General features: G+C 44.6%; 1 protein-coding gene across 1 annotated transcript in view; it reads right to left on the bottom strand.

Moving 5' to 3' along the window:
- The window catches only part of SMTNL2 (smoothelin like 2), a 130,940-nt gene extending 117,670 nt beyond the window's left edge, over positions 1 to 13,270 (bottom strand). Inside the window, exon 1 of the mRNA XM_077294505.1 lies at positions 12,677 to 13,270. Within this exon, the coding sequence (XP_077150620.1) occupies positions 12,677 to 13,021 (345 nt within the window). The 5' untranslated portion in view covers positions 13,022 to 13,270. The remainder of the gene's footprint in view (positions 1 to 12,676) is intronic.
- Between the last annotated feature and the right edge of the window lie 306 nt (positions 13,271 to 13,576).

Genomic DNA, 13,576 nt, shown 5'->3' with positions numbered 1-13,576 from the left:
TTTGCCATCTGCATATTATACTTTAGTAGATGGTGGCCCGATTCTAACGCATCGGGTATTCTAGAATATGTATAGTAGTATATAACACAGCCCACGCAGTATATAACACAGGCCACGCAGTATATAGCAATGTGGGCACCATATCCCTGTTAAAAAAAAAAAAAAAAGAATTAAAATACAAAATAGTTATATACTCACCTTCCGGCGGCCCCCGGATCCAGCCCAGGTGTTTAGCGATGCTCCTCGCGACGCTCCGGTCCCAAGAATGCATTGCGGCAATAACACGTGATGATGTAGCAGTCTCGCGAGACCGCTACGTCATCATCTCGCGAGACCGCTACATCATGTCTGGTCGTTGCCGCAATGCATTCTCGGGACCGAAGAGTCGCAAGGAGCGGGAAAGGCAAGAATGTAATTCTTTTTTATTTTTTTTGTTTTTTTTAACATTAGATCTTTTTACTATTGATGCTGCATAGGCAGCATCAATAATAAAAAGTTGGTCACACAGAGTTAATAGACTGCGTTACACCGCGTTATGCTGCGGTGTAACGCAGTCCGTTTAACGGACTGCTAAACCGCTATGGGGGCACTGACTGGAGAGGAGGGAGGGGGCACTGACTGGAGGGGAGTAGGGAAGGGCGAATTCGCGGCCGGACTGTGCCCGTCGCTGACCGGCCGGCCACGACCAATCAGCGACGCGAGATTTCCGTTACATACAGTAAAACAAACAGACGGAAGTACCCCTTAGACAATTATATATATAGCGTGAGAAAATATTCTGAAAAATTCCCACGCTCGAGTTCATATGAGGTTATGCCAGCAGGGGGCGCAGCACCGCAAGTCTAGGTAGCTATGTTCCACTGCTTTCCATTCATTCCCCAGTTTTTACAGGCAGGAGCACAGCTGCATTAGCAGGCTCCTGCTTGTAAAATTATTTAACTCCTTCAGATGGATTTACAGCATGGGACATGACTGAGCTCTGGAGAGGTATGGGATATTGTTGTTTGGTTTTTAACCTTTTTACAGAAGACATGGGTCGTCAGTTGGATGGAGCGTTTAATAAACATATTACAACACCCTGTGTCTTTATTTCATTAAAATACTTTTTTCATAATGTGTGTTTTTTTAACCCTTTATTAATATTGGATTAATAATGGATAGGTGTCTTATTGACACCTCTCCATTATTAATCTGGCTTAATGTCACCTTACAATAGCAACGTGACATTAACCCCTTATTACCCCATACCCACCGCTACAGGGGAGTGGAAAGAGAGAGGCTAAGTGCTAGAATAGGCGCATCTTACAGATGTGCCTTTTCTGGGGTGGCTGGGGGCAGATGTTTTTAGCCAGGGGGGGGGGGGGGCAATAACCATGGTCCCTCTCTAGGCTATTAATATCTGCCCTCAGTCACTGGCTTTCCCACTCTGGCAGAGAAAATTGCGCGGGAGCCCACACCAGTTTTTTCCGTGATTTAACCCTTTATTTTAACAGCTAGAGCCACTACATTTTGCACATACACTTCTAACATTAGTAGTGAGGAATATCTAAAAAAAAAAAAAAAGGGATATAAAATGGTTTACTGTATGTAAACCATGTTTCATATCCTGTCAGGTTTGGGAAGAAGATAGCAAAAGCCGGCAATTGAATTACCGGCTTTTATGCTATCTAGCGCTGTATGAAATATATATATATATATATATATATATATATATATATATATATATATATATATATATATATATATATATATATATATATATATATATATATATATATATATACATACATACACACACATACATACACACACACATACATACACACACTACATTAATTATATCTGTTCTATTCTATTCTGTCAGTGTGATTTTACTGTACACTGCACTGAATTATCGGCTTTTCTATAGAACACGGGTGCGTATTTCTCGCAAGTCACACCAATGGTCGGTGTGTAATCCGCTTTTTTTCTCGCACCCATAGACTTGCATTGGCGATTCTTGGCCGAGATACGCTGACAATCGCAGCGTACTGCGATTTCACACGAATAATGAATACGGCCGAGAATACAACGGATAATAGGAGCTGCCCCATAGATTAACATTGGTCCGAGCGCTATGCAATTTTTTATCGCATAGCACTCGTCCATATTACGCTCTAGTGTGACTCCACCCTGAGAAAAAAAAAAAAACGGATCCAACACAGATTATCTGAGTGGTATCCGAATTTTACAGATACATTTATATTATAAAAATTAAAGTAGATGACTTTTGGCACTCGATTGATCCACAATAGAAGCTTGCTCTTTGAAAGGGACAATTTTATTAATTTTCAGCCGACACTAAAGAACAACAGACTTCATCATATCCTATTATAAGCCTAGGAAACCTTATATCATCATGTAGATGTATAAAAACAAATCGCACACAGACAAAACGCACAAAGAAAATTCGAAGAAAATTGTCCGTTTTCCGGATCTGGTTTGGCTTTTACCCCAAGTCATGTGACAAGGCTCCTTAGAGAGTCGACAGTGACTTTTAGGATCACTACTTCCTATAGGTGGCGCTAGAGTTCTAGTCCTCGTCCTCTCTGAAGAGACTATTTGCAGTTGTCTCCGATCATTTCTCATACACCCAGCTGCAGACGACCTTATACACAGTATAAACATTATTCCGTTTAGTTGCAGGCATTGTTACGTATTATTTAGGTACCATAACAAATAATAACAGGGCAAAGTCTAGCTTACTTGTATGTGGATATTGGTCAGTTTAGTATATAACCGTGAACATTACAATACTCTATATTTTAGGATATTAGTGGATGGTTACACACCATAATAGCACTAATCCTATGAAAAAGAAGTGGAAAACCCACAAATAGAAAATTTGCAGTACAAAACTTTATTGAGCATAGTTAAATGACAAAGACTGTTCGAGTCATTTTAAACTATTCTTTATAAAGTTTTCTACTACAAATTTTCTATTTGTGGTTTTTCCACACCTTTTTATGGGATTAAAAGGTGAAGTGCAAGGTGAAGTAGAGAATTATACTTAAAGGGACTGTCAGCACAGAACGACTGTTTGAGCCAAGTACAGGCGCTCAGTGCATCATGGTGTGACTACACGTTTACATACATCTTCCCACCTTCTTGTTTTCCCCATCTATCTCCTCCCTTATCTGGTTCTATAAAGCCAGAGCTGTCAATCAAAGAAAAGGGGGAGGAGATTGAGGAAAAACAAGCAGGTGGGAAGGTGTATATAAACGTTTGGTAGCGCCATGAAGCACTGAACTGGGCATTGTCATGACAGAATGACTGTTCAAACTAAGCACCGCCACTTGGTGCACAAAGGAGGGGCCAAACATTTCAATACATCTTCCCACCTGCTTGTTTTTCGTCCATCACAACCCTTCCCTGGCTCTATGACAGCTCTATGTGCGCATATAGGCAGAGACCTGTCAGTCACTGTCAGCGGGCAGAGAGAAGCCGCCGGGGACCTGCCTGTCCAACTACTCACCCACGCGGTTCAATCCCCAACAGCTATTAAATGTATGTTTTTCGTTGAAATGCTTCAGCGTTTCAGAGTCAAACATACATGGCTGAGATTACACAGCCAAGGGCTGATGTATGCTGCTCACAGTTTGGGCAGTAAGTATCAGCTGACAGGTTCCCTTAAAAAGGCTGTAGTCATGTGATACAGTGGCTTGCAAAAATATTCACCCCCTTGGCTTTTTACCTATTTTGTTACATTACAACCGGTGTTAAATATTTTTGTAATCTATTTAGCGCTGATGCATCACACACAAGTCAGTCTAAGTTGGTAAAGAGAGAAAAATACAGGCATAAATTAAATTTATGGAATCAAATAACAAAAAAGTAGCATGTGCATATGGATTCATCCCTTTTGCTATGAAGCCCTTAAAAATTTCTGATGCAAGCAATTACATTCGTAAGTCATATGCTTAGTGACAGGACATCCACCTGTGTGCAATCTAAGTGTCCCATGGTCTGTTGGTATATATATACACACCTTTTCGGAAAGGCCACAGAGGCTGCAACACTACTAAGCCGGAGGCATCACTAACCAAACACCATGAAGACCAAGGAGATCTCCAAACAAGTCAGGGACAGAGCTGTTGAAAAGTACAAGTCCGGTTTGGGTTATAAGTAGTGTTGAGCATTCCGATACCGCAAGTATCGGGTATCGGCCGATACTTGCGGGTATCGGAATTCCGATACCGAGATCCGATACTTTTGTGGTATCGGGTATCGGTATCGAAACAACATTAATGTGTAAAAGAAAGAATTAAAATAAAAAATATTGCTATACTCACCTCTCCGACGCAGCCTGGACCTTACCGAGGGAACCGGCAGCGTTCTTTGCTTAAAATGCGCGCGTTTACTGCCTTCCGTGACGTCACGGCTTGTGATTGGTCGCGTGCCGCCCATGTGGCCGCGTCGCGACCAATCACAGCAAGCCGTGACGTAAGTTTCAGGTCCTGAATGCCTAATTCTGCATTCAGGACCTGAAATTACGTCACGGCTTGTTGTGATTGGTCGCGTCGCCGGTCACATGGGCGGCACGCAACCAATCACAAGCCGTGACGTAATTTTAAAATGCGCGCGTTTCCTGCCTCCCGTGATGTCACGGCTTGTGATTGGTCGCGTCGCCCATGTGACCGCGACGCGACCAATCACAAGCCGTAACGTAATTTTCAAATCCTGAATGCCTAGAATTAGGCATTCAGGACCTGAAAATTACGTCACGGCTTGCTGTGATTGGTCGCGTCGCGGCCACATGGGCGGCACGCGACCAATCACAAGCCGTGACGTCACGGAAGGCAGTAAACGCGCGCATTTTAAGCAAAGAACGCTGCCGGTTCCCTCGGTAAGGTCCAGGCTGCGTCGGAGAGGTGAGTATAGCAATATTTTTTATTTTAATTCTTTCTTTTACACATTAATATGGATCCCAGGGCCTGAAGGAGAGTTTCCTCTCCTTCAGACCCTGGGAACCATCAGGGATACCGTCTGATACTTGAGTCCCATAGACTTGTATTGGTATCGGGTATCGGTATCGGATTAGATCCGATACTTTGCCGGTATCGGCCGATACTTTCCGATACCGATACTTTCAAGTATCGGACGGTATCGCTCAACACTAGTTATAAGAAGATATCCCATTCTCTGATCCCCCGGAGAATCATGATATCCATTATCATGAAATGCAAAGAAAATGATACCACAACAAACCTGCCAAGAGAGGGCGGCCCACCAAAACAGTTAGCCCCAGGCAAGGAGGACATTAAACTAAGATTCAGCACAGAGACAAAGGTAACCCACGAAGGAGCTGCAGTGTTCCCAAGCAGGGACTGGAGTATCTGTCCATACGACCACAATAAGCCATACGCTCCATAGAGGGTTTCCTTTATGAAAGAATGGGCAGAAAAAAAGCCTTTTACACACAAATTGCAAGGATCATTTTGAGTTTGCCAAAAGACACATGGGACACTCTCCAAATGTATGAAGAATGGTGCTGTGGTCAGATAAGACCAAAATTGAACTTCTTGGTCTCCAAAAGTAAACGCTATGTGTTGGTTTGGTGCCAGACAGTTTATCACCCCAAGAACACTATCCCGCGGCTGTTAACTAGCCCACTAATCCCACCCATTGGTGACCCCGTCACATGATCCGGGTCACCAATGGGTTGGCATGACAACCAGAGGTCTCCAGCAGACCTCTACGGTTGTCATAGCCGGATTGCTATGAGCAGGATTACGCTTTTTTTGGTCACCGCTACATTGCAATAAAATGTAAAAAACGGGAGATCAAAATATCTTATCTGCACCAAAATGGTATCAATAAAAATGTCAGCTCGGCACACAAAAAATAAGCCCTGACCCAGCCCAAGATCACAAAAAATGGAGAAGCTACGGGTCTTGGTAAACAGTTCTGTTTTTTTAACCAGACTTTGGAATTTTTTTTTCACTACTTATATGAAAAAGAACCTAGACAGGTTTGGTGTCTATGATCCCATAATGACCTGGAGAATCATAATGGCAGGTCACTGTCAGCATTTAGTGAACACGGTTATTTAAAAAAAAAAAAAAAAAAAAAACACAACTGTGGAACTGCACTTTATTTTGTAATTTCACTGCACTTGGAATTTTTTTCCTGTTTTCCAGTACATGATATGTTAAAAACAATGGTGTCGTTCAAAAGTACAACTCGTCCCGCAAAAAAGAAGTCCTCACATGGCCATGGTGACGGAAAAATAAAAAAGTTATGACTCTGGGAAGAAGGGGAGGGAAAAAGAAAACACCTCCGGTCATGAAGGGGTTAAGAGATCCATGTCCTCAATAATCACTTACATGCTTGTGACCCAATATCTTTCTACATAGCTACAAGTAATTCTAGTTTAAAGTCCTAATGTCACGACTCTGCTGTCAGGTGTCTCGGAACCAGAGGCTCCTTACCTGTCCCTAATGCTAGGGGCGCCCTTGCACGCCCTGTTCCCCGGATCACCTTGGATGGTGAAGACGCTGGAACCACGTATATTGTGCTCCTGAACCTGCCCTCATCTGTATCTATCCCCCATCCAGGAAAAGGGGAGTATAGTAATGTAATACACCAACCAGAGTAACGAAAAAGGAATTATCACACACTCAAAACCTGGCAACAGTCACAGATAAATCTAAAACTTCCAGCCATGCAGCATAAGCTAGCTCTGACAATGAGTGCTAGCCAGGGCCCAGATTATATAGGAGATTGGAGTGGCTAACAGTGAACAGCTGAGAGCCTTACGGTATGTGCAAATGGTCAATAATTGGCTGTCCTTTAGATGCAGCACATGTCTGCTGTGTCCAAAGCGCTGCCGGCTTTTGAACGCAGGTGAATTCGCATGTGTTCATTGAACGTTGCATAATCACAGCATCCAATACATTGTACGGGTGACATTTATCTTGCGGACACTCGCGTCTCTGCAAGATAAGTTGACATGCTGCGGTCTGGAAAGACGCGAGACATGTCATTCTCCGCGGGTGAGCCATGGGCGTCGGTGCACACATAGTGAATATGGAATTTGAAATCCCTTCCACTATGCTGTAACATCTGGACACCGCAGGATGGACACTGTGGAAGTACGCAGCGTAAAACTCACAGCGTCCAAGCTGCAGCAATTATTGACGGTTTGCACCTACCCTTAAAGGTAGGTGCACACGTAGTTTTGAGCTCTGTGGATTTTTCCGCAGATTTGAGAAATCCGCAGGTAAGAGGCACTGCGTTTTACCTGCGGATTTACCGCGAATTTTATGCGGATTCCACCTGCGGTTTCCTATTGTGGTGCAGGTGTAAACCGCTGCGGAATACGCACAAAGAAATGACATGCTGCGGAATGTAACCCGCAGCGTTTCTGTGCGTTTTTTTCTGCAGCATGGGCACTGCGGATTGCGTTTTCCATAGGTTTACATTGTACTGTAAAAGCATGGAAAGCTGCTGCGGACCCGCAGCTGCAGATCTGCTGCGGATCCGCAGCAAAATCCGCAACGTGTGCACATAGCCTAAGGCTCCAGGAGCTCTCAACAGAACAGATTAACCCCTGCACTGCTAAAAGAAATTTGCACCTTTAATTAGGTGACGTGCTTCTAATCAGTGCAGGAATAGGAGAAATCAGACATGGCGGTCTTCTGGCTCCCATCTGTCCCGGTAAACCCGTGACACCTACTTTAACCCCTTCCTGACCTCCACCGTACTAGTATGGCGGAGGTCGGTACCCCCGCTTTGATGTGGGCTCCGGCGCTGAACGCGCATCAAAGCCGGGATATGTCAGTTGTTTTCAACAGCTGACATGTGCCCGCAATAGCGGCGGGTGAAATCGCGATTCACCCGCCGCTATTAAATAGTTAAATGCCGCTGTCACTAAACAGCGTAGCGAGAAAAAAAAATTCAAAATGCCAGAATTACGTTTTTTTGGTCGCCACGACATTGCATTAAAATGCAATAATGGGCAATCAAAAGAACGTATCTGCACCAAAATGGTATCATTAAAAATGTCAGCTCGGCACGCAAAAAATAAGTCCTCACCTGACCCCAGATCACGAAAAATGGAGACACTACGGGTATTGGAAAATTTGCTCAATTTTATTTATTTTTTTAACCCCTTTCTGACCTCGGACGGGATAGTACGTCTGAGGTCAGATACCCCGCTTTGATGCAGGGCTCCGTCGGTGAGCCTGCATCAAAGCCGGGACATGTCAGCTGTTTTGTACAGCTGACGTGTGCCCGTAATAGCGGCGGGTGAAATCGCGATTCACCCGCCGCTATTAACTAGTTAAATGCCGCTGTCAAACGCAGACAGCGGCATTTAACCTGTGCTTCCGGCCGGGCGGCCGGAAATGAGCGCATCGCCGACCCCCGTCACATGATTGGGGGTCAGCGATGCTTCTGCATTGTAACCATAGAGGTCTTTGAGACCTCTATGGTTACTGATCACCGGTAGCTGTGAGCGCCACCCTGTGGTCGGCGCTCATAGCACAGCACACCTGCATTTCTGCTGCATAGCAGCGATCTGATGATCGCTGCTATGTAGCAGAGGCGATCGAGTTGTGCCAGCTTCTAGCCTCCTATGGAGGCTATTGAAGCATGGCAAAAGTAAAAAAAATTAAAAAATGTTAAAAAAAAACATAAAAGTTTAAATCACCCCCCTTTCGCCCCATTCAAAATAAATCAATAAAAAAAATAAATAAATCAAACCTACACATTTGGTATCGCCGCGTTCAGAATCGCCCGATCTATCAATAAAAAAAGCATTAACCTGATCGCTAAACGGCGTAGCGAGAAAAAAAAATCGAAACGCCAGAATTACGTTTTTTTGGTCGCCGCGACATTGCATTAAAATGCAATAACGGGCGATCAAAAGATCATATCTGCACTGAAATGGTATCATTAAAAACACCAGCTCGGAAAGCAAAAAATAAGCCCTCAACCGACCCCAGATCATGAAAAATGGAGACGCTATGAGTATCGGAAAATGGCACAATTTTTTTTTATTTTTTTTTTTTTTAGCAAAGTTTGGAATTTTTTTTTCACCACTTAGATAAAAAAGAACCTAGTCATGTTTGGTGTCTATGAACTCGTAATGACCTGGAGAATCATAATGGCAGGTCAGTTTTAGCATTTAGTGAACCTAGCAAAAAAGCCAAACAAAAAACAAGTGTGGGACTGCACTTTTTTTGCAATTTCACCGCACTTGGAATTTTTTCCCGTTTTCTAGTACACGACATGCTAAAACCAATCATGTAATTCAAAAGTACAACTTGTTTCGCAAACAATAAGCCCTCACATGGCCATATTGACGGAAAAATAAAAAAGTTATGGCTCTGGGAAGGAGGGGACCAAAAAACGAACACGGAACAATGGAAAATCCCAAGGTCATGAAGGGGTTAAGCAAAGCTTAATTTTACCAAAGCCTAATTTTTTTTTACCACTTAGATAAAACGTAACCTAGACATGTTTGGTGTCTATGAACTCGTAATGACCTGGAGAATCAAAATGGCAGGTCAGTTTTAGCATTTAGTGAACCTAGTAAAAAAGCCAAACAAATAATAAGTGTGGGATTGCACTTTTTTGCAATCTCACCGCACTTGGAATTTTTTTCCAGTTTTATAGTACACGACATGCTAAAACCAATGATGTCGTTCAAAAGTAGAACTTGTCCCGCAAAAAATAAGCCCTCACATGGCCATAATGACGGAAAAATTAAAAAGTTATGGCTCTGGGAAGGAGGGGAGCGAAAAACGAGAACGCAAAAATGGAAAAGGGTAAGGTCTTGAAGGGGTTAAGGGTGATCACCCAGATATAAAAAAACACCATTGGAGGAAAACCTCCACTAAACTCAAAAAAAAAAAACACCAGAACACAGGCATGCTTACCTGTTCAAGGCCTCCAACAATTGCACTACCCAGGGTGCACCAGGCCCAAGTAAAGATAGCAAACAACACAGGTGCAAATAATACCGATGCAGCCAACCTACAATCAGGAATTGGCTGCTTGGAGCACCCATGCAAAAAAATAGTCTGTATGTGGCAGACTGAACATGCCTGTGTTCTGGTGTTTTTTTTTTTGAGTTTAGTGGAGGTTTTCCTCCAATGGTGTTTTTTTAGATTAGGACTGCCAAGATACAAGGACCCTTGACGTGGGTTGGCAGCTTCAATATTGTGGCCATAATATCAACCAATACCTTGCATACATTGTTATGTTTTTGGTGCACTGTACATTTTTCCAGGGTGCGCCTGGGCCCTAGATGGCTCTGTACACTGTGGCCTCTGCTCACACAGGATGCATCATGGTTAGCCCGCTATATTTATGGCGTCATTAATAGGCTTTTCACCATATACTTTGCAGTCCTGTGTGAACATGCCACATACAGACTATTTTTTTGCATGGGTGCTCCAAGCAGCCAATTCCTGATTGTAGGTTGGCTGCATCGGTATTATTTGCACCTGTGTTGTTTGCTATCTTTACTTGGGCCTGGTGCACCCTGGGTAGTGCAATTGTTGGAGGCCTTGAACAGGTAAGCATCCCTGCCTGTGTTCTGGTGTTTTTTTTTTTTGATCACCCAGATATTGAAGAAAAAAAAATATTTTTTTTTTTACTACAGCAAATAAAGTGCATTCCGGCTCTGAACCTGTACCTATATACAAGGTCTAACCTAGATAACCGTACTGTTTTTCATGGATAGACCACATATTTTTTTTTTAGTAACGAATCAAAATTGCATATACAAGTCAAGACAGCAGATGGGTGCCATCCGTGTGCTGACCGCTATTACTGTTATAAAGAAGGTGGTTTACAATTGTAATTTTTTTTGCATACAAGAAAATCACTCATGAAACACAGAAGGTAAAAAGTGACACTTGGACAAAACACCAATGAAAATCGGATCCAAAACAGATGACAATAGTGTGAATGAGGCCGTACCCAGTACGTCTCCTCCAAAAGCTTCTAAGGGTATGTGCAAACGTAGAATGGTCCACTGCGGATTTTTCCACAGCAGATTTGATAAATCCGCAGGCCAAAAACACTGCATTTTTCCTGCGGATTTACCGTGGTTTTTGTGCGGATTCCACTGCGGTTTTCTATTATGGAGCAGGTGTAAAACCGCTGCGGATTCCGCACAAAGAAGTGACATGCTGCGGAATGTAAACTGCTGCGTTTCCGCGCGGTTATTTCCGCAGCATGGGCACAGCGTTTTCGGTTTCCATTAGGTTTACATTGCTGCTGCGGATCCTCAGCAAAATCCGCATTGTGTGCACAGAGCCTAAAGCATTAGCTACTATTCTGATGCTACAGGCTGAAGTAGGGCTGCACTGGGTTTCTTGCAGAGAGACTGAACCACATGACAATTTTACTGTTAATTGCTGCAGTTTCTCTGTTTTTATGAGTTTAACCTCTGCTTGCCTCGAAACCACAGAAATTAGCTGCATCACCACTAAGCCACAATAGACCCCAAGGCTGGCCATGTTAGAAAGCTGTGGGGCAAACACTCGTTCAGCTAAGAGCTCTGGACCCCTTCATACACACGAACGCTCTACAAGTAAAACTGTCTTGTTAGAAGCTGCTTAAGCGTATGTTCACACTATGTTTTTTTGAATCCAGAAAGTTTGTTTGAAAAGCATTTTAAATGTAGATTTTGAAAGTGGGTTAGCTCTAGGTCTCTGTCACAGGTGTGTGTGTTGTTTTTAAGGGGTTAAATGACTTTGGGCCAGGCTGAAGGGACCTATGTTTGATGCAGGGCATCACTATGTGTGTATTCTTAGTGTGAGATCAGTGGCCCCAAGTCATTTAACCCCTTAAAAACATTACTTATTCAATTCTGTGAAAATTGGCTGTTTGCCCACTTTGATGCCAATTCTGGTGCCCAGAACCCATTTGGGCCAGGCTGGAAGGACCTGGGTTTGATGCGCGGCATCACTATCTATGTATTCTAAGTGTGAGATCAGTGGCCCAAAGTCATTTAACCAATTAAAAACACCAGTAAATTCCCGAAGAAACTGACGAATAAGGCTATGTTCACACGATCCTTTTTTTGATCCTTTTTTTGATCCTTTTTTTTTCAGGTCCTGATTTGGAAAACCCGCAGTGCAAAACTGCACTGCTGATTTTCCTGCAGTTTCTTCTGCAGATTCCTCTGCGGGTTTTCAACAGCACTTTCCTATTGGTGCCTGTTGAAAACAGGAGCTGAATCCGCAGAAAGAAGTGACATGGTACTTCTTTTTTTCTGCAGGCAAATCCGCGCAGATTTGCCTGAGAAAAAAAGGATAGTGGGCACAGCAGCTTTTGTTTTCCATAGGGTAACATTGTACTGTACCCTGCACAGCGGGTTTTCCAAATCAGGACCTGAAAAAAAAAGGATCAAAAAAAGGATCGTGTGAACATGGCCTAAGAAACCAACGTCAGCCTCGTCGGGACTGATGTGCAGCAGATTTTCCACCAGGGTGTGAGGGAGACGTTATATTATCTCATCTGCACCGCGGAAGATCTGCAGAGACATCTGACCGTGCAGCGGGTTGTAGGTCACTACTCATCATAGTGCAGAGATCGTACAAGTGTGGGGAACTGGTACAAAGGATTAGAAGGTTACAGAGCCGATAGCCGGCAGTGAGGAGGCAGACGCCGGACTGACCTGAGCCTTGGCGGACACTGACAGCAGCGCATGGCTGGAGAACCTGGTCTGCGCCTCCACACTCAGCCCTGCTGCCCGGCTCAGTGCTTCCACCTGGCGGCTGAGCTTCTCCACCTGCTCCCGGAGACGCCGGTTCTCGCACTGCAGGTCGGTGACAGATCGGGAGAGCGGGGCCGCCAGCCGCAGCACGTCCTCCAGCTGCCTCTCCACCCCGCGCCGGAACTCCTCCATCTCTGCCTGCAGCCCCTGGACCGTTCCGTGCAGCGGGCATAAATTATCTTCGTGCGGCATATTCCTGCAGCTCACCGCCGGCCACACCGACACCTCCAGTCCCTGGTGATCCATACAGCGGGGAACGGACGTGCAGTCACTTTTCTACCTCCGCGGCGCCGAGCACATCACACGCTCAGGTCCTGCACTCGCGACTGACACCTTATGCTGCGGCCGCCACTTCCGCCTGACTGCAGAGAGGTGAAGTGTGCGGAGGTCACTGCGGTGGTGGGCACCTGTCACTGGGTGTGAAGGCAGGAGCTCAGGTGCTGCTGCTGCAGGCTGGGAAACCCCGTGTACCTGACGGTATGCAGCGTGCAGAGCGCTCACTGCAGTGCTACACTGTATATCACTGCTGACCACTGCTCCTGTACACTGCTGACCACTGCTCCTGTATATCACTACTGACCACTGCCTGCTCTTGTATACTGCTGACCACTGCTCCTGTACACTGCTCCTGTACACTGCTGACCACTGCTAGTACTGTACACTGCTCCTGACCACTGCTCCTGTATATCACTACTGCCTGCTCCTGTATATCACTGCTGACCACTGCTCCTGTACACTGCTGACCACTGCTAGTACTGTACACTGCTCCTGTATATCACTGCTGACCACTGCTCCTGTATA

Source organism: Ranitomeya variabilis, chromosome 3 (assembly GCF_051348905.1).
Source record: "Ranitomeya variabilis isolate aRanVar5 chromosome 3, aRanVar5.hap1, whole genome shotgun sequence".
Classification (NCBI taxonomy): Eukaryota; Metazoa; Chordata; class Amphibia; order Anura; family Dendrobatidae; genus Ranitomeya; species Ranitomeya variabilis.
This window is presented reverse-complemented; position numbering and strand designations above follow the sequence as displayed.